Source organism: Hypanus sabinus, chromosome 5 (genome assembly GCF_030144855.1).
Source record: "Hypanus sabinus isolate sHypSab1 chromosome 5, sHypSab1.hap1, whole genome shotgun sequence".
NCBI classification, from domain to species: domain Eukaryota; kingdom Metazoa; phylum Chordata; class Chondrichthyes; order Myliobatiformes; family Dasyatidae; genus Hypanus; species Hypanus sabinus.
The window spans coordinates 124,551,936-124,573,838 of record NC_082710.1 but is presented as its reverse complement, the minus strand read 5'-3'; the positions used below and the strand labels follow the sequence as shown (position 1 = coordinate 124,573,838).

The window sequence follows — 21,903 nt, the reverse complement described above, 5'->3', positions numbered from 1 at the left end:
CACATAATTGTTTTATTTCTCCTTTGAACTTTGCACTGTGCAGGTGTCGAGTTGCCTGTAAGTAGATGACTCTTACCTGCGTATCATTTCACCCAGGGATGCCTCCTCTCCTATCAGATTCCTTCTTCTCCAGCCCTTGACCTTTCCCATCCACCTGGGTTTACCTATCACCTTCCAGCTAGCCACCTTCCCCTCCCCCCCACCTTTTAATTCTGGCATCTTCCCCCTTCTTTCTCAGTCCTGAAGGTTTTGGGCTGAATCGCCAACTGTTTAGATGCTGCCTGATCTGCTGAGCCCCTCCACCATGTTATGTGTGTTGTTTTAAATGATTCCAGTCTACCACTTACTGGTATTGTCTTATTTTAATGAAATTTGGTCAATCCAGAATTTGAGACCTTTGTCCCTGGTATACCCTTAACTTTTTCCATATCCTCTTTGAAAGATACAGAATTATGGTCATTATCTCTGAGATGCAAACCCGCCTACAGTCCTTCTAAATGCTGGGCTATATTGCTCGACAAGATTAAGTGAAATTCCTTATCTCACTGGTGTGTCGACACCTTCCACCAAAAGGCCCTCCTCGACACACCTCAAAAACTCTGCTCTTTCTGAGTCTTCTGCACTATGGTAATCCCATTATACAAAACAATTTGAAACAATAAGTGAAATAATCAATCAACATTTTTTGTTTGCAATTACAATAATTCTGCTTTCCATTGTAAAGAGCTTGCATTGCTGCTCATCAAATTTGTAACTTAAAATAACAACAGTAATCAGTGGAAATACTCATTATCTCAGTTAGCAGCCATGGAAATGGAAACACTTCTAACATTTTGTGCCTAATATCTAAGAAGCAGGTTGGGAAAATGCTGTTTCTCACCATGCTCCTAATATGCATATTGGCTTTGATTATGATTTGCAATCATCTTTTGATACTCCATTTTGTAGCTGTTGGTATGTTTCATCATGTTTTGCTGTTCTATTGTATATACAATTTATTCAGTGGATTCTGCAAGTAGGCCTCTGGGTGTATTCTCATGTTCTGCTGCTGCAGCCCATCCACTTCAAGGTTTGACATATTGGAGATGCTCTTCTGCCCACTGCTACTGTAATGCATGGTTATTTGACTTACTGACACCTTCCTGTCATCTTGAACCAATCTGGCTATTCTCGACAAACCTTCCTCTTTCAAAAGGCATTTTTACCCACAGAACTACCACTCACTGGATATCTCTTTTTCTGTTTTATCACACCCTTCTCTGTAAAGGCTGTAGAGACTGTTGTGTGAAAATCCTAGGAGATCAGCACTTTTTGAGATACTGTACTCAAACCACCACATCTGGCACTAACTATCGTTCCATGGTCTCAGTCACTTAGATCACATTTCTTCCCTATTCTGATGTTTGGTCTGAACCTCTTGACCACGTCTGTATGTTTTTAAAGATTGAGTTGGTCCCACATGATTGGCTGATTAGATATGTGCACTAACGAGCAGCTGTAGAAAAGTACCTGATAAAATGGCCACTGTGTGTGTATCTTCCAGATTTCAGGACCTTTGTAATTTTTGTTTTACTATATGCTTTTCCTTTAGTGCAATTTTATTCCTTAAATTATTATTCATGATAGCTTAGAAACTATAGAAAAAGTATTAGAAAGTAATAAAAAAAACTGCTTAGTTTAGAAAATAGAATTCTTGACCTATTTTTTGAGTTATACTCCATTACTATCAATCTAACTTCCTTCTTATCACCGCTCATTGATGTTTTTTTCTATTAGCAGGTTATTGTCAGTACTTTCTCGTTGCTCATGTGAAAATTTGTTTTTACTATATTTAAAATTTTAAATAAGTTGCATTTTTTGATGGTTTAACTCTGCCTTAAATGTGATTACACGACAATCATAAATAAACACGTTCATGGGACGCTAAAAATAAATTCAGATCGATCTTTGATACAAAATATACCTTGACCTTTATTCTTGATACATAAAACCTGACACCTTCAAAAATTGTTATTGTAGACTAATCTATATGAAAACTAACACCTCCCATTAGTTCTCCCTGTATTTAATACAAATGTTCATCCACTTAATATGAGCTGTCAGGGAATAATGCAATATTTCTCCTGAGAATCATAAATACTTATCTGTTTATTAATTCTATCTATAGATTCCCCATTGCTTTTGCTTCCCTCAGTATATCTTTTCTCATCTTTGACAAAATTCTATCCTTGCTCATGAGTATCTTCTGCTTTGCTTTATCCTCCCATCTTCCTCGTGTTTTTTGCCTTCATTTTTTGTGGCATCTGGCCAAAACTTTTCTTTCCTGCACTTTCAGTTCCCCAGTCCTTCAGAATCAGAATCAAGTTTTATACCATTGGCATATTTCGTGAAATTTGTTGTTATTGTGGTAACAGTACAATGCAATGCATAATAATAGAAAACAATGTGAATTACAGTCAGTATAAATACACACAGTATATACTAAATAGTTGAATTAGATAAGTAGTGCAAATATTGAAATAGAAACCGTATTGAGGTAATGTTTGTGGATTTGATGTCCATTCAGAAATCAGATGGCAGAAGGGAAGAAGCTGTTCCTGAATCATTGAGTGTGTGCCTTCAGGCTTCTGTACATCCTTCCTTGTGATAGCAATGAGAACAAGTTATGATCTGGTAGATGGGGGTCCTTGATGATGAGTGCTGCCTCTTTAAGTTCAGTTTCATCACATTGACAGGAACCCACAATCCATGGATGATATATTTTCCTCCATGCATGATCTTCAAAGCACCTGAAAGATGAAAGATACGCATTCGGTTGCCATTTTATTAATTATACTTTTACCTGCTCGTTAATGTAAATTTCTAATTAGCCAATCATGAGGCACCAAATCAATCTATAAATTGAGACAGTGTATAGAGAAGGAGTGGAGCGGCTGGTGGATTGATGTGAGAAGAACAACCTAAATCTGAATGTGACGGAGACAAAGGAAATAACTGTGGGCTTCAGGAAAGTGCAGACAAACCATCCCCCTCTAAGATTACATGGTGCCTCTGTACAGACAGTTAAGTGCTGTGAGTTCCTGCAAGCTCACATCATGAATGACCACACCAGGTCATTTAATATCACCTCCTTGAACAAGAAGGCACAGTAGTGTCTCAACTTCCAAGGAAGATTGAGGCAAGCAAGGCTCCCACCCCACATCTTAACTGTGTTTCATAGGAGCACTATTGAGAACATACTGAGAAGTTGCATCTCTATCTGGTCAGGGAGCAGTCAAGCAACAAGCATCAGATCTAAAGAACTGTGAGAACAGCTGAGAATATCATAAGGGTCTGCCTTCCAACCATTGGAGATATTATCAGGTGCACAGCAAATGCAGGGCCCTTAGTATTAGTAAGGATCCCACCCATCCATCCAGCATCCTCCTTGACTTTCTGCCATTAGACAGGAGTCTATGATGCTTAAAAACAAGAACAGTCAAGATGAAAAACAGCTTCTTCCCCACCCCCCCAGACCATAAGGCTTTTGAGCTCCCTGCCACATTATATTCAAAGTGTCACCGACTAATCTGCTGCATACCTTAGAATATTTAATAATAATGCACTTTAGTTCGTTATTTATGTGTGATTTATCTGTAGATTTTATCCTTCCCTCCATAAGTTATCGTCTGTTACGTGTATTATGTGCTTTGCAGCCTGGTATGAAGAAACATTGTCTCATTTCTGTATACATTATATACATGCATGTAGTTAGATGACATTGTCACATAGTTTGTTCTTTCCTCAATCTATTAATTCTTCCTGAAGGACCATGATTTTGGCTTCTTCTTAGTTGACTCTCCATCTATGTCCACAGCTACATACACCAAGGTGATCCCTGCATTACAGCTGTTTAGGACAGGGCTTCACCCTTGCAGTATACATAAAATATCACCCGAGATACGGAATAAAATTTAATCTTACAGAATTTGTGCACAGAGAAATGAACATACTTTTTTATTCATACTATTGACACATGCACAAATGCCATATCTTCGATTTATTAAAATTAGAATCAGAATTATTGTCACTCATTTCTATGACATGAAATCTGTTGTTTTAAGAGGATTGGAAAATGTGACATGGACTTCTTTCTATGAAAGCAACACTCCACATCCATTCACCCCTCTCTTCATGAATTTATTATTTATTGAGCTGCACCACACAGCAACCCCTTGATTTAATCTGAGCCTAATCATGCCTTAAAAATAATATGGGAGTTGCCTGTATCTGGAATTTGAGACCATGATTTCTTACTATTGGTCTTTGATTAGGCAACGTTTGATTCTGAGGGCAAAATCAGCAACCTATCACTAGCAAACTTGCTCACTTACTCCACTAACAACACAGACCAACAATCCATAGATCAACATAATGTGAGAATCAGGATCAGAATCAGGTTTATTATCATCGGCACATGTCGTGAAATTTGTTAACTTTTGGCAGCAGTACAATGCAATACATGATAACATAGATGAAGAACCATGAATTACAGTTATGTAGTTAAATTAAATAAGGCCATAAAACATAGGAGCAGAATTAGGCCATTCAGCACATTGAGTCTGCTCTGCCATTCCATCATGGCTGATCCCGTATTCTACTCAACCCAGCACACCTTACCTTCTCGCCATATCCTTTGAGGCCTCACTATCAGGAAACTATTAACTTCTACTGACTTGGCCTGCACTGTAGTCTGTGGCAGAGCATTCCACAGATTCACTACTCTCTGGCTAAAAAATATTATTCCTTACCTCTGTTCTAAAAGGTCACCCCTCAATTTTGTGATTGTGCCTTCTAGTTCTAGATACCCCCATCATAGGAAACCTTCTCTCCACATCCATCCTATCTAGTAAATGAGATCCCCCTCTTGCTCTCTCCTGACGGCCTCCCATTTCTCTGTCTCATACATACTTCCCTGTTCACTGCCAGCTATACAACTTTGCTTGCTTGTTTCTTCTCAGAGAGCCTAGCATATGTGACTTAATTAGAAATTAACTAGGACACACTGATTTGCATGTTGTCATTTAGGGCAAGCTGTGACAATAGTATTCTGTTTTTTTTTCCCTTTGTATTTATAGTAGATATCAGCCTGGTTGCTGCCTACAACCTACATGCTGGAGAAATCATAGAAAACAAATAAAATGCATTGGAATTTTAATAACCAGGAACATGGTTTAAAAGCAGGTACACAACTGGTGAACACAAACTGACCCATGAATTACTCACATAAATAGAGCTAAAAAGCACATTTTGCTTGAATGACAAAGATAATTATATTTATGTGGGTGGCAATAAATGCAAATGAGTTTTGTGTCTGTGGTGTAAGATTTTGTCTGTTCCTCTGTGTGGGTGAACAAAATTGAACACTAGAGTTGGGAAAAAATGCATAATACACAATTTCAAGATTCCCAGTTATTTTCTGCCTGCAAGATGCGTCAAACAATCTGAGTTGTGATAAACTTTGAGCAATAATAGAATTTATATTCTGACTTTCAGCCAGTCTCCTCAATGAAAATTTATCTTATGTTTTTTTTTTTCCCAAGTTCAAGCAATTATTCATTCTTTGGAGTTTAATACATAGGTGGGAGAGTATTATGTGGCAGGAAGATATTATGTTAACTCAGTTGATGCCAAAATCTAAGAGATGGTTGTCATTACAGCACTCAGGAAATGATGCTGATTTTGTTGAACCAGAATACTGTACATTAATTAAAACCATTGGCTGGTTATAGAAATTTTAGTGTTTTTGTCCTTTTCTCAGGGAGATACACAATATACTTACCTACTTAATATTTCAAGACAATTTCTGAACATTATATAGAAATTCTCAGAATCAGAATCAGGTTTATTATCACCGGCATATGTTGTGAAATTTGTTAACTTAGCAGCAGCAGTTCAATGCTATACTCAATATAAAAGAAGAAGTTGTTCTTGAATCGCTAAGTGAGTGCCTTTGGGCTTCTGTACCTCCTACCTGATGGTAACATTGAGAAAATGGCATGCCCTAGGTGCTGATGGTACTTAATAATAGACGCTGCCTTTCTAAGACACTGCTCCTTGAAGATATCCTGGGTACTTTGTAGGCTAGTAGCCAAGATGGAGCCAACTAAATTTACAACCCTCTGCAGCTTCTTTTGGTCCCGTGCAGCAACCCCCCCCCCTCCCCCACCTTACTAGACAGTGATGCAGACTGTCAGAATGGTCTCCAAGGTACATCTATAGTTTTTGAGTGTACTTGTTGGCATGCCAAATCTCTGCAAACTCCTAATGAAGTATAGTTGCTGTCTTGCCTTCTTTATAACTGTATTGATATGTTACAAGCAGGTTAGGTCCTCTGAGATCCTGACACCCAGGAACTCGAAACTGCTCACTCTGTCCTCTTCTGATTCCTCTATGAAGATTAATGTGTGATCCTTTGTCTTACCTTTCCTGATGTCCACAATCAGCTCTTTCGTCTTACTGATGTTGAGTGCCAGGTTGTTGCTGTGGCACCAGTCCACTAGTTGGCATATCTCGATCCTATATGCCCTCTCATCTCCATTGAGATTCTACCAACAATGGTTGTATCAATAGTAAATTTATAGATGGTATTTGAGCTATGCCTAACCACACAGTCATGAGTATAGAGAGACTAGAGCAGTGGGCTAAGCATACACCCCAGAGGTGCAACAGTTTTAATTGTTCTGGTGATGCTTAAGGAATGAGTCACTCTAACATTTGATGATATATGTTTTATAGCTGCACCATGGTCCAGAGGCAAGTTGTTTCATTTGACACGTACAGTCAGGATAAGGTCATTAACATGAGGCTTGTTAGATGACCCATTATTTTGAACTAACGACCTATTGCTTGTTGAGGTGTCACAGAATTTATTGGAGTAAAGAATTTAGGGGATGCTAAATAGCCCTTTGCTTGTCCTTATGAATGTGATTACTTAATTCAGCAGACTATCAGATTCCTCTTGTGGGGATCATGTTGTTAGCATAATGCCAAAGAAATATTTGGTTTCAACAGACAAAGGCATTGCTAATATTATTAGAAAGACCACTGGGTATTGGGGACACAAGGATACACACTCAGATTTAGACACCCACCTCTCTCCAACCCCCACTGTTACTTTTACATCATGGCAATTCCACAACGTCAAAGGGAGTCCCGTATATACCTGCAGATCAAAATTCTGTCTCAAATTCCATAATTACAGTATTTCCCTTCAAGAGTGAATGAAATTCTTTGTCCCATACTTCACGTAAAGTAAAAGAAAAATGACTAAGTGTCAGTGGAATTTTTATGAAAAAGATCCATGCAGAGGATAATAAGGAACCTTTTTTTAAAAAAAAGCTTTTTTCTCATCTCTTGCGATGGAAGAAAGCTGATCAGTTCATGCAATAGAGAAAGTGGATTTGGAGGGATAGAGTATAGTTCAAATAGCACAGTTGCACCCATGGTGCACCCATAAAACATACATCATACACATCACATAAACTAATACTACCATAAATAAGTTAATAAAATATAATTCAAAATGCCTGGGCTTTGAATGATACTAACGGACCCTGTGTGCAAACTCATTGGACTTCTGTTTAAATCAGGATTGTGAACAGTACCAGGACCTCAGATCCAATTGTTGTTCATCTTTATGGACTCCCCAAAAGGCAGAAAAATGCATGACTCATTGCTTAATTAATTGCTTTATTGATCATTTTTTTAAAAAATCCTCTTTGATGAAGTATTATTTCTCCACCATTGATCAGAGTCCTCAAAAATTGTTTTGCTGCATCCTGTTACAGAAATATAGCAGAGATTAAAAATAGCCTCTTAGATAATTCTTCCTTGATGTCTGGGTGTTCAACTAATCGTGTTATCTGCACTAGATGACCACCAGTGACAGCATAATATCTCATTGGCCATCAGAGGCAATTGACACTTGATCCCATTATCCATCCAACATTTGAGGCTAACTCACCTTTGAAGTGGCCTTAGTTTATTTTCAGTTATTATCCATTCCATTAAGAGTTCTACCATGGTAAGAAATCATGCAGTAAAGTTTAGACTACCTATAAGGTTTTGGCAGCTCTGCACCTTCTCCGAACAATTATCCACAGATGGTCTGAGTTTCACAGTTCTAATGAGCATGAAGGTTCAGATCATGTGTTGCAATATTCATGAACAAAATTGACTCAAGTACTCACCATAGTATCACTTTAATGTACATTTTACCAAGCAAAATAATTTTCTTGTCTATGACTTTTAGAAGCATTAATATTTGTCAGTTATTTTTAAACTATAAATTTATTGACACTATACATTGCTGATTCATCCTGCCTCCTCTATATTTCGTAAACATTGCTGCAGAAGAATTATTTCCATAAATATGGTTTATATTAGCCTAACTGCTGCAGTCAAAATAAATTCAAAATCAATTAGGTCTCTGTTTGCGACAATTAAAATGTCAATGAAACCATTAATCAGTTGGCAGATCTGTTTAAAATAAGGAATTCTAATATCTGTTGATACAAATTAATATTTACAGTATCATATTCATAACAGTTGTTAATATTTCCCATTATGTCTGGAATTGATAAATCACAGACATGCCAAATATTATATTGAGCTATTAAAATTTGGACACCTTTGGCAGTTATAGTGCTGTAATGATATTTCCTTCATACCTGAAGCAAATGTTTTAAATGAGAACTTTATCCCCTAATAACTTCTATCAATTCATGATTGAGCAGCTATAAATCTTTACTTTGGCATGAGAATATTTCAAGCATCTTTCTTATTGTCACCTCAAAATCATTTGACCAAAGTCACAATATAGATAAATGAAGTAAGACACAGAGTTTTTGCCATATGGACACAAAACCTGGACAGGAACACAACAGAATTTTGGAGAACGAAACCATGCCTTTTCACTGTTTGTCTTTCTATAAGAGCTCCAAGTGCTGCTTTATGCAGAGCTACAGGAGGAAATATGGTTACATGATTTGTAGTCAATTTCTGAGAAAAATCTATATCAAAGTGTCAGATAAGCTTAGCATAGTAATTCCACTAAGATGAGCATTTGTTAATACCATGAAATATGATTTGACATTCATCAGACGTGGTAGAGTAACACTCTAAGGCAAGCGTCAGTAGATTAGCAACAAAGATAACAATCCCCAAGTTATTCAGGGCCCACTTTATTAGACGATGTTTGTCAGAGAAGAAATCTAATTCAACTACATGACTAGCTATCTGAGAAAAATCCCAGTTTGGGGTTCTGTTGAATAGTCAGCATAGTTGCATTATTCCTACAAAGAGACATTGGAAGAAAGCAACCTGACCTGTATCCATAATTTCAAAGTAAGATCATTTGTGTCAATCAGAACTGACACACTTGAGCATCAACTAGGCACCTCTTCACAATGAGGCAATATGTTCCCTTCAGAAGATGACAGATCCAAATATGATTGATTACCTTTAGCTAATACAGTCTGAACTCCAATTGTCCCAATTGAACTGTGCTGATCCCTACAAGATGGCAAAAATTTCTTGGCATGGTCTGTTAACTAACCTTTACAATAAGGTTTTAGTTGTTTCAAAGTGGAGGTCATGCTTATCACACTCAGCAAATTTGAATGATCTAATTTTCAGCAGTCCTCTGTTGGGTGTAGTATTAAGGAATTAAAAGTCTTATAGAACAAAGGTTGGGGGTGTTGTGGATAGTGTGGAGGGATGTCAGAGGTTACAGCAGGACATTGACAGGATGCAAAACTGGGCTGAGAAGTGGCAGATGGAGTTCAATCCAGATAAGTGTGAGGTGGTTTATTTTGGTAGGTCAAATGTGATGGCAGAATGTAGTATTAATGGTAAGGCTCCTGGCAGTGTGGAGGAACAGAGGGATCTTGGGGTCCGAGTCCATAGGACACTCAAAGGTGCTGCACAGGTTGGTTAGGAAGGCATAGGGTGTATTGGCCTTCATCAATCGGGAGACCGAGTTTAGGAGCTGAGAGGTAATATTGCAGCTATACAGGACCCTGGTCAGACCCCACTTGGAGTACTGTGCTCAGTTCTGGTCGACTCACTACAGGAAGGATATGGAAACCACAGAAAGGGTGCGGAGGAGATTTATAAGGATGTTGCTTGGATTGGAGGGCATGCCTTATGGGAAAAGGTTGAGTGAACTCGGTCTTTTTTCCCTGGAGTGAAGGAGGATGAGAGGTGACCTGATAGGGATGATGAGAGGCATTGATCATGTGAATAGTCAGAGGCTTTTTCCCAGGGTTGAAATGGCTAACACGAGAGGACACAGGTTTAAGGTGCTGGGGAGGAGGTACAGAGGAGATGTCGGGTTAAGGTTTTTTACACAGAGAGTGGTGAGTGCATGGAATGGGCTGCTGGCAAAGGTGGAGGAGGTGGATATGATAGGGTCTTTTAAGAGACTCCTGGATATGTACATGGAGCTCAGAAAACTAGAGGGGTATGGGTAACCTTAGTTTTCTAAGGTAAGGCCATGTTCAGCACAAATTGGTGAGCTGAAGGGTCTGTATTGTGCTGTAGGTTTTCTATGTTTTTCTAACTTGATATCATATCCTGGGCAAAATTCTAACATTGTTGATGGTGTTATTATTCTCAAAGTTATTCTAAAGATCTAAAATTATGGTAGGCAAACTAAAAAATTGCCGAAGATGGGTTACGCATATGGCTCTTCAGTAAGGGAAAAGCATTGATTGTGAGATTCCTGCAACTGTATTGATATATTTATGCTTTTCTTCTAGCTACATGCCTTGAAAAAGTATTTTCGTTCCTAACCCTTTGTTCACTTAAGTGAGTATTACAACCTGGGATTTTGATCAATTTCACTGTTTTTTTTTATTTTTGATGCATAAGCTGCTTTTTTTCCACAATAGAACCCAAAGCAGGGAAAAGTGTAAAGCATGAAAAACTAAAAATACAAAAACTGAAATGTCAGTAGTTCAAAATACTCATCTCGTTTTGCTCAGTACTTAGTACTCACACAGCTATTATTGCCAGTCATCTCTATTGGCTTTGCTTTCGTGGAATTTGTTGCCACATGTATTTGTAGAGGCCAGGTCATTCGGTGTATTTAAGGCAGAGATTGATAGTTTCTTGATTGGACATGGCATCAAAGGTTACAGGGAGAAGGCCGGGATCTGGGGTTGAGGAGGAAATAAGAAAAAAAGGATCAGCCCTGATTGAATGGCAGAGCAGTCTTAATGGGCCAGATGGCCTAATTCTTCTCCTATGTCTTCTGGTCTTATGGTGTTACGTACCCCATAACTGGGTCACTTACCAGCAAAGATAGAGAGGTCTGTTGAAGTCTGATGGTACTATTTTTAACAGTATTTATTGATAAAAATACACAAAAATAATATCAATGCAAACATACAGATGATATACGTCATCAATACTAAATCTAAAAGCATGGGTCTAATAATAATCAATAAGAAATAGCTCTATTGTTGTCTAGGGGATAATGTATTGTCCAATGGAAATATAAAAGTCACTTTAGTTCATTCAAGCTGCAGCGTTTTGGTTGGAGAGAAAGACAGGTTAAAACTTGCCCATTCCTTTTATGATGTCAATCCTTCGAGAGTCGTTGGGAGTTGATTTCCCCATTTTTTGCTAAAAACTGTTCTTCCGTGGTAAACGCACACCGATTCCGGGGCAAATGGAAATGGATGCATGTGGTCTTCTCACCGACTTCTGCTATTACAGGATCGCTAGCATTTCTTCTGGTGTGTCTGAGGGGCTGTTCCCACAGACCCTCTTTTATCCTGACTCACAGGATTTCAGATGTCAATCAGGTTGAGATGATGCAATCCCTCCACCAACCCCCCCCTCCTTCAGTTCATTGCCTGGGGGCTTTGATGCATGTGCAGGACAATAGCCAGTATCAATGGGTTCACCTTTTGGAGGCCAGGACACATTCCAACTCTTTGTGGATTCTGCATGTCTTTCTCTCATTTCCTGGGTCTCCTGAACTGACTCAATAGTGATCTTGCAATTCTCACAAAGGAGGGGGCTACCCCGCACCCTTCGGCCCCTCAGAGCTGTGGTACATTCGTAACAATGGTCATTCGTAATCCCATTAATCCTAACCAGATTTCCAGTCCATGCTGCTGAAAAGTATCCTCATAGCATGATGCTCCTTCCGTTATACTTCACTGTAGTGTTACCTGGCTGAAGGACAGTAATAGATTTATACCACATGTACTGCTTAGTATTGAGGCCAGAAAGTTCTACTTTAGTCTCATCTACCACAGGGCTTTCCTATGCATCTTTACACTATCTTCTAAGTGATGCTTTGTAAAGTCTTTACCAGCAAGGACTTTTTACCCAGGGCTTCTTCCTTTCCACTCTTACATAAATATCCATTTTGTGCAAAGCTTTAAATATTGTGGAGCCATGAACTTCATCTTCATTTGCAGCCATTGACTTCTGCAACTCATTCAGAGTGACTGCTAACATCATTATAGTCTCTCTTACAAGTGCAACCTTTCTCATGCAACTAAATTTAGACTATGCAGTCTAGGTGACACTGCATAGTCACCTAGGCAGTGTGACTATGGGTTCATGTATTTTCTACTTTTTCATGATGTGCTACACTGAGCTCTCAGGTATGTTCAGTGTCTTTGAGATGGTGTTGTATGCTTCCCCAGTCTTGTGCTTCTCTATTGTTATTTGCTTAAACTGTTGTGAGGGAAATGTTTTGGAAATGTTGCTTTCATTTTGTTTCGGTCTGTTGAAAATCTACTATACTGTTGGACCTTACAAAAAGGAGCTTTTTATTCTTATGAATTCATTGAAAATAGGTGATCTTGTAGCGGTGTGCTACACACAGCGCTGAAATAACGACACGTAGTCGATGAGCTGCAGTTGCAAAAGAGATTTATTTGAACTTCGCGGCCTCGCTTTAAAGCCTTCCTGATCCCGCCCTCCCCGGGCGGGAATGCTGTAGGGGGTGGAGTATTCACAGTCCCGTCCCGCGCGCGGGCTATTCCCCTTGCTGGTGAAGCAGACAGTGCCCTTTCTCGGACTGGCCTCAATGCCGGCGCGCGCCGATTTGTGAGCCGGTTCGAGTGCGCTGGGAAGTGGGTCACCACAATCTTCCAATTTTCAACATTAGCTGATTGGGTGGGTTTGTAAGGTAATACTGTATATTGCACCTGGAAGTTAGTGTCGTAATTACAACACAGATGAATAATTATTCAGCCTCTCAATTTTCCTTTTTAATTTTAAGTAAATTGTTGAGAGATTTTGGTATTTTTCTTTTACTTTTACTTTATTTTCTTGTCACCAAACAATTGATACTAGAGTGTACAATCATCACGGCGATTTTTTTTTTTTTTTTTTAGTTTATTGATAATAAGACTAAAACTGTACAATTACTACACTGTTGAAAGAGACAATGAAACAGAGGAAATCTATTTAACAAAAATTCAGTAAAAATTGACTACATGATGTTCATACATTTCCTGTAAGATTTCTGCAAGTGCAACCCGGGGCAGATGCTTACAGTGCTCGCTGAGCTCCAGGGCAGAAATACACTTGAGAACAGTCCACAGGTAAAGTTTATTTTCCCTTTTAAAATGTTACAATAGTCAAACCACCTTAAAAGTTAGCAATAAAAAATTGCAAATCAATTTGGCCAAAGTTTTATTTACAGGACGAAACAGCAAAAAAAAAACCCATCACATTTAAAGTTTTTGCACCTCCTCCCCTCAGAATAAAAACCAACAGGTACACTGAATGCTTAACTTCTGATAGTGTTGTAGTCCAGACTTAAAACTACAAACTAGGAGCTTCAATCAAAAAAAAAACTGCAGTTTTTTTCCCCCTAAAAAAAAGCACGAGATGTCTGAAATCAGTAACGGGGAGGAATGACCCGGCAGGAGGGCATACTGTAGGGCGTCAGTCAAATGCAGGTCCAGTTAGATGCCAGAGTTCACAGATCACAGGACGATGCCACGTGTAGACAGTGGAAGGAATAGACGCAACTCCTCCTCACTTTCTTCATTAGATGTGATACTAAAATCCCAAAAACGGAGGGAAAAGGGGATATTTATTGCACCCAAGCTGTTCCCAGGAAGATGCGTGTTAGACAAGCCAGTGTTGGAAAAGGCAAAACATAAAGTAATACTGAGACAATACGAACAGATCTATCAACAGGAGGTGTGGGTGGCGGGGTAGCCCACAGCATTAAGGGGCAATTGGTTTAGGGAGTGGACAACGTGGCAGATCACAGTTTGTAAACAGTTCTGCTTCACTCTTCCTTTTGCTCAGCCGTGGAGCTACTGGCTGCCTCACTCTCCGCCGCTGCCGCTTTCGTGGTCTCCTCTGTTGCCTCCTGCTTGTCGCCTTCCCCTGACCTCTCGGTCTGTTCCTCCTTGGCCGGGGCCGCCTCTGTACTCGGAGCCTCGCTGTTAGTTTTGGTGTCCTGGCCCGCTTGCCCCTTGTCCTGAACTTCGCCGGCGACCTGCTCCTTCGCCTCCCCGCTGGCCGCGTTAGCATCCTCTGCCGGTTTGGCGTCAGTCTTTTCCTCGCTGGGGCTGCCCTCAGTTGCCTCGCCTTTCTTTGTTTTCTTAAAGGTCATTTTACCCAGTTTAAACGACTTGAACGACAGCGTCTTTTTCTTCTTCTTTTTGGGAGTTTCCGTGTGCTCCGACTTGGCGGCCTCCCCTTCGGCGGGGGGCGCCGGCTCGATGGCATTGCCCGAACCCTCAGCCGCTTCGTTCACCGGCTCGGCGGCGGCACTGCTATCTCCCGGAGTAGCCGAGGCTACCTCGCCATCCGCCTTCGTCGGAGATACATCCCCGTTCGTTTTAACGTGCCCGTTCTCCTGTCCGCTGGACTTGCCAGGCTCCTGGGCTTTGGGTTTAGCGAGTGTGCTTCCCATGGTGGCGGCTGGCCGGGCTCCGGACACTGAACAGCGGGCTGAGCAGCGGCCGCACCTCGCCTCGGCAGCTCCGCACCGCACTCTCTCGCGATATTTGTTTCTGCGCTTCGCACTCCCTGAAGTAGAAAATTGAAGGAAATATAATAAAAATTTAATTTATAAATCATAATTAGAAAATAGAAAAGGGAAAGTAAGGTAGTGTAAGTCAGGTCCGGATATTTGGAAGGTACGGCCCAGATTTGATTTGACATGATGCACAATATTTAGTAGATTAGCTGAAAAATTCTACTTCAATATATTTTAAATTTAGAAAATGAGACAATAAAATGTGAAAATAAATGTGGGGGATGAATTCTTCTTCAAGGCGCTGTATATGATAACCTTGAATCCTGAATGTTTGATTAAAATGGATTCCATTCCCTACCATCATTTTTATTTTTCCCAAACATATCCTTTCAAGTTTTCCAGAAGAAGTTTTATTCAAAATACGATTGTGCATGAATCATCAGTTTGATTTGCATAAGAAAATAGGAAATGTCATGGATGAGAAAAAGCCATCAAAAAAGCCATCCCAATAATTCATCATTCCTCAAGTAAAAAGTTTTTCTCGCTATATTTTTTAAATTACTTTTGACTGATTTCCTTTTTTTGCTTCTATTTTAGTGTATTTTGAAGTAATAATCTGAGACATACATTTTTGTGTGTGTGTGATAGACTTCAATTTCCAATCTGTAAAATTTTGCATTTCACCCTATTTTCATTTGGGGAAACTTTGTCTTTTCATTAATATCTTTTATTTTAATATAAGTTTATATTTGTGTTGAAGCTTGAACAGTTCTTTAGAGTAATTGAATAACTCCCTGTGTCATTAGACTTCATCTGCAATCTGACATGAAGTCTAGATTGGCATTTGCTCAAAACAGGCACGTGACTTTTGAACTTGTACAACAAGGGAGGTTTTCTCACTATCCGTTTTTGATATTTAACGACATTAGTATCAAGAAATGACCCAGCATATATAGCCTAAGTATCACCATTGGACAGATGCTCAGCTGCAACATAAACATAAGTACTGAGGCTAAAATGAGCCAGTTAGTGGCTGAGAACTTTGTGATAAGGAGCTCAATTAATGACTTCTCTAGTTCTTTGTAACATCAACAAAACACAAGTCAAGAGTATAATGAAAATACTCTATTTGCCTGAATGAGTACAACTCCGACAATACCATCAAGGACAAAGCTGCACACTTGATTAATACCCATGCATCACCTTCTTTCCCACCGCACAACTAGTATACATGTGGCACCTACATATGGAGATGCAGATACACACCAACGTTTCTTTGATTTCATCTTTCAAAGCTGCAGGCTCTCCTACATTGAAAGATGCCCTCTGCCCCAGAGGGCATGAAGACCAATAAGGGAATACCGAATACCCAATACTGATTTTAAAGTAGGTTATCATCATAGCAAGGATATAACATTGAGGTTTTATAAGTCCTGCTGATGCCTCACTTGGAGTGTTGTTTGCATTTTTGGGCCCGTTATTTAAGAAAGGATGTGCTCACATTGGAGAGAGTGCAAAGGAGGCGCACGGAAATGATTCTGGGATTAAAGGACGTCATATGAAGAGCGTTTGATGACTCTGAGCCTGTGTTCACTGGAATTCAGAAGAATGAGGGATGACCTCATTGAAACCTATCATATGGTGAAAGGTCTTGATAGAGTGGATGTGGAGAGGATACTTTCTATAGTGGTGGAGTCTAAGACCAGAGGACACAGCCTCAGAATAGAGGGGCATCCTGTTAGAATGGAGGTGAGGAGGAATTTCTTTAGCCAGACAATAGTAAATCCGTGGAATTCATTGCCACATGCAGCTTCAGAGGCCAGGTCATTAGGTATATTTAAGGCAGAGGTTGATAGATTCTTCATTAGTCAGGGCATGAATGAATACAGGGAAAAAGCTGGAGATTGGGGTCGAGAGGAAAAATGGATTGGTTATTATGAAATGGTGGAACAGACCCAATGGTCCAAAAGACCTAATGCTGCTCTTATATCTTATACCTTATGTCACATAGAGTCACATAGCATGGAAACAACCCATCTGGCCCAGCAGATTCACAATGAACAAAATACTGATTTAATCCTACTTGCCTAATATCCCTCCAAACCTTTGCCAACTATATACTGTCCAAGTTTGTGATGCTTCATCACCACTTGTGAAATTTCTAGTACATCCAACTGAGAGAGCCTTGCTTCATCACGCCTTTGTAAGGGCAGTTAGGGAGGACCATTATTCATGAGCCACTTTGGTGATTCCCATAATAGTATAAGGTAAAAAAAAAACCTGATTTTGCATTCCTACTCTTGCACAACAGTGTGCACTGAAATCCTCTCCCAAGTCGTTGTCTGATACTGAAAATTCTGTGCAGGTACAAAATTTAAAGAATACTTCTGGTATAGATTTGGATTATTTCCTCTGGTGGTGAGAGTCTGTAACAGTGGTTCATAGCACTTCCCCACAAAGCAGAATCAACTGTAATTCTTGAATTTATGTTGGGTGATTATAAAACCATAAGAACAAAAGATATAGGAACAGAATTAGGCCATTTAGGCCCATTGAGTCTGCTCTGCCAGTGAGCAACAGATTCCACAGTTTTGCCACAGTCTGGCCAAAGAAATTGCTCCACACATTCATTCTAAAAAGCTTCCCCTCTATTCTGAGGCTGTATTCTCTGGTCCTAGACTCTACCACCATAGAAAACATCCTCTCCACATCCACTCTATTGAGGCCTTTCAACATCCAGTAGTTTTCAACTAGGGCAACCATCATTCTCCTGAATTCTGGTGAATGTAGGTCCAGAGCCATCAAACTCTCTTCATATGACAAGCCATTCAATCCTGGAAACATTTTCCTGAACCTGCTTTGAACCCTCTCCATCATCAGCACATCCTTTCTAAGCTAAGAGATGCAAATTGCTCACAATACTTCAAGTGAGGCCTCATCAGTGCTTTATAAAGACTTAACATTACATCCTTGCATTTATATTCTAGTCCTCTTCAAATGAATGCTAACAATGCATTTGACTTCCATACCACCGACTCAACCTGCAAATTAATCATAAAGGGATAAGACATGAGTAATTCTTTGATGGTTTTCTAATACCAAAGTAGAGTTAGCAATCTCCCTAATATTTTTTGAAAGCTTTTAAGAGTAATGAAATTTGGCTGTACCCTTGCCAAAACAAGAAAATCACACTGTCCAACAAAACTTTGTTTCAGAAACAATTGACAGCTACTGGAGAAATTTCTGGGGCTAATAGCATATCTTCTTATATTTTTGAATACAGAAAGTGGATGTTAAACAGTTATATCACAAAGAAGTATCATTGTTTCAACCATGGGTGAGAGTCACTAGGGAGGTTGTTGGCAGAACTCCACAAACTTCTAGACAACAGTATGGCCAGAAGGAAACCCTCTCGTGCAATGTCACGACAGAGAGTGAGAACGAGCCTGACATTGGCTTTGAGGGAACTGTGTAAACTCATACTTGTTCTTTTTCAGAGCTCACAGATGTTAAAGAGCTCAAACGTCGAGAAAGATAGCCTGGTTAAACATTGATCCTGCAGAAAAGATTGATCAGGAAGTTCATCATGAATATCTGGCCACTGGGATCTTGCTGAAATTATGTTGTGACTGGGTTTGCAACCCAGGTCAGTTTACTTGAGGTCTGTTTCTCTCCTCATTGTCCATGGTCTCTGGAAAGTGAAAGGGCATATGTGCTTGCAAGGCTTTGGAGTTCAAAGTCAGGGCCCCCTGATCTTCAGGGACTGCATCGGGATCTTTGCAAGCTTCCTCATATTTGACTCATACGATTCTTTGCTGTCCACTGATGCATTGAGGGATTCCATAGATTTTCAACCAACAAAATAAAGGATAATTTACTGTACTAAAGGGCACCCAACATGGGAGATACTCTAAAATGAATTTGTGCCCTCATTGACGCATTGTCATCAATGTTGTCTGAAGTTGCCACTGCACTTGTTCACGGTCCCATGCCTCATGAGGAGAGTTCTGCCAGTCCTATCATACACCCATTCACTGGGAACATTACCAGTAGCGGGAACATTACCAGTAGCTGGAACAGTGCTGTTGTTCGTGGAGTACCCCTTTCAGAACTGCTTTTGAGGTCAGTGATGTGAGAACAGGTGGAAGCATTTTCTAGTACCAGCCGTTTCCCTTTTATCATTCTCATTTTTGACTGAAAAACTTGTGCTTACTGGATTTCACCTAGCTTTTTGGGCCGATGATTTTGATGGAAAATTAATTGGGATCATAAGGGTGTGTAGTGATTGACATTTCACTTTGGATCATTCTGCTTGAAGATAATCTAGCAGGGAATTGCATTGCACTCTGCCCACAAAGGGGAAATAATATTAAGTTTGAAACTTCAGTGCAAGTAAAGGGTTTGTGTTTCTTTTATCCTGTGTGAACAGCACCAATATTTGAATATGAAGGAAAACACTGCCAAAAAAGATTTTGGGGTTTCTGTTACCAATGAGGTAATTTGCATGCACAGAATTAAAGAAAAATACAGAACTAAAGCAGATGAAATGTTTGGCAAAAACAGAATCCTGACTAACAAATGTTGTTAGTCAAGAAATGTGCATATTTTGTAAACCTGTAATTCATCTGCATAATTCTGTTTTCTTGAGGGGAGGGGATAAATCAAGTGAATTTCCATTCCATGATAACAAGATATTGTTCAAAAAATGGGAATTGATTACAGAACTTAAGGTAAAGTTGCCCTCAGGCACCAGTGATCGTAAAATGATAGAACTCACCTGGCAATTTGAGCAGGAGAAACTAAAGTCAGATGGATCAATATTACAGTACAGTGCAGGGAATTACAGAAGCATGAGAGAGGAGCTGGCCAGAAACAACCGGAAAGGAACACTAGCAGGGACGACAGCAGAGCAGCAGTGGCTTGGATTTCTGGGAACACTTCAGAGGATGCAGGATATATAGTTCCCGAAGAGAAAAAAGTATTCTAGACACTGGATGACACAATTATGGCTGGCAAGAGAAGTCAAAGCCAATTTAAATGGCAAAAAGAGGGCCTATAATAGAGCAAACATTAGTGGATAGTTAGAGGATTGGGAAGCTCTTAAAAACCAACAGAAGGCAACTAAAAAAATCATAAAGATTGAAGAAATAGAATATGAAGGTAAGCTAGCCAATAATATTAAAGAGGATACCTAAGTTTCTTCAGATATATGAAGTGTAAAAGACAGGTGAGAGTAGATATTGGACCACTGGAAAATTATGTTGGAGAGGTAGTGATGGGGGACAAGAAATGGCAGACAAACTGAATAATTATTTTGCATCCGTCTTCACACTGGAGTACACTAGCAATATGCTGGAAGTTTGAGAGTGTCAAGGACAGAGGTGTCTGAAGCTGCAATTACTAGGGAGAGGTTTATTAGGAAATTGAAAGGTCTGCAAGCAGTTAAGTCACCTGGACCAGTTAGTATATACCCAAGGTTCTGAAGGAGGTGGCAGAAGAGATTGTGGAAGCAATAATAATGATCATTCTAGAATCAATTGATTCTGACATGGTTCTGGAGGAACAACAAACTGCAAATATCACTCTACTCTTCAAGAAAGGACAGAGACAGAAGAACGGAAATTATAGGCCAGTTAGCCTGATGTTAACCAGTTAGGATGTGGTTTTGGGGCACTTAGAGGGACATGATAAAATAGGCTGCAGTCAACATGGTGTCCTTGAGGGGAAATCTTACTTCAAAAACTGTTGCAATTCTTTGAAGAAATAACAAGCAGGGATGGAGAAAGGAGAATCAGTGGATGTTTTGTTATTACAGGAAAATACTAGCATGGATGAAGCTTTGGTTGATTGTTAAAAGGCAAAGAGTGGGAATAAAGGGAGACTTTTCTGGTTGGCAGCCAGTGTTCCGCAGGGGTCTGTGTTCCAACCACTTCTTTTTATATTACTAGGAAGATAATAATTATCCATAATTATTTGTACCAATAATTTGGATGACAGAATTGTTGGCTTTGTGGTCAAGTTTACAGATAATATGAAAATACGTGAAGTGGCAGGTAGTTTTGAGGAAACAGTGAGGCTCCAGAAGAGCTTAGACAGATGAGGATAGACAATAGACAATAGGTGCAGAAGTAGACCATTCGGCCCCTCGAGTCTGCACCGACATTCTGAGATCATGGCTGATCATTCACTATCAATACCCAGTCCCTGCCTTGTCCCCATATCCCTTGATTCCCCTATCCATCAGATATCTATCTAGCTCCTTCTTGAAAGCATCCAGAGAATTGGCCTCCACCGTCTTCCGAGGCAGTGCATTCCACACCTCCACAACTCTCTGGGAGAATAAGCTCTTCCTCAACTCTGTTTTAAATAACTGACCTCTTATTCTCAATCCATGCCCTCTGGTACTGGACTCTCCCAACATCTGGAACATATTTCCTGCCTCAATCCTATCAAATCCTTTAATTATCTTAAACGTTTCAATCAGATCCACTCTCAATCTCCTCAATTCCAGCGTGTACAAGCCCAATCTCTCCAATCTCTCTGCGTAAGACAGCCCTGCCATCCCAGGAATCAACCTAGTGAATCTACGCTGCACTTCCTCAATTGCCAGAATGTCCTTCCTTAAACCTGGAGACCAAAACTGTACACAATATTCCAGGTGTGGTCTCACCAGGGCCCTGTACAAATGCAAAAGGACATCCTTGCTCTTGTACTCAATTCCCCTTGTAATAAAGGCCAACATTCCATTTGCCCTCTTCACTGCCTGTTGCACTTGCTCATTCACCTTCATTGACTGGTGAACTAGGATTCCTAGATCTCTTTGCATTTCTCCCTTACCTAACTCTACACCATTCAGACAATACTCTGCCCTCTTGTTCCTGCTTCCAAAGTGG

The 21,903-nt window shown here is 39.8% G+C and overlaps 1 protein-coding gene across 1 annotated transcript; it reads right to left on the bottom strand.

Annotated features, from left to right (window-relative positions):
• Window positions 1-13,601: 13,601 nt before the first annotated feature.
• LOC132394346 (MARCKS-related protein 1-B-like) lies at window positions 13,602-15,027 on the bottom strand. The gene has a single exon (XM_059970381.1). The coding sequence runs from the start codon at window positions 14,942-14,944 to the stop codon at window positions 14,312-14,314; it is 633 nt and encodes a 210-aa protein (XP_059826364.1). The 5' UTR covers window positions 14,945-15,027; the 3' UTR covers window positions 13,602-14,311.
• Between the last annotated feature and the right edge of the window lie 6,876 nt (window positions 15,028-21,903).

Excerpts from the sequence above, each read along its gene's own strand:
- LOC132394346 (XM_059970381.1), bottom strand. The coding sequence starts at position 14,944 with ATGGGAAGCACACTCGCTAAACCCAAAGCCCAGGAGCCTGGCAAGTCC.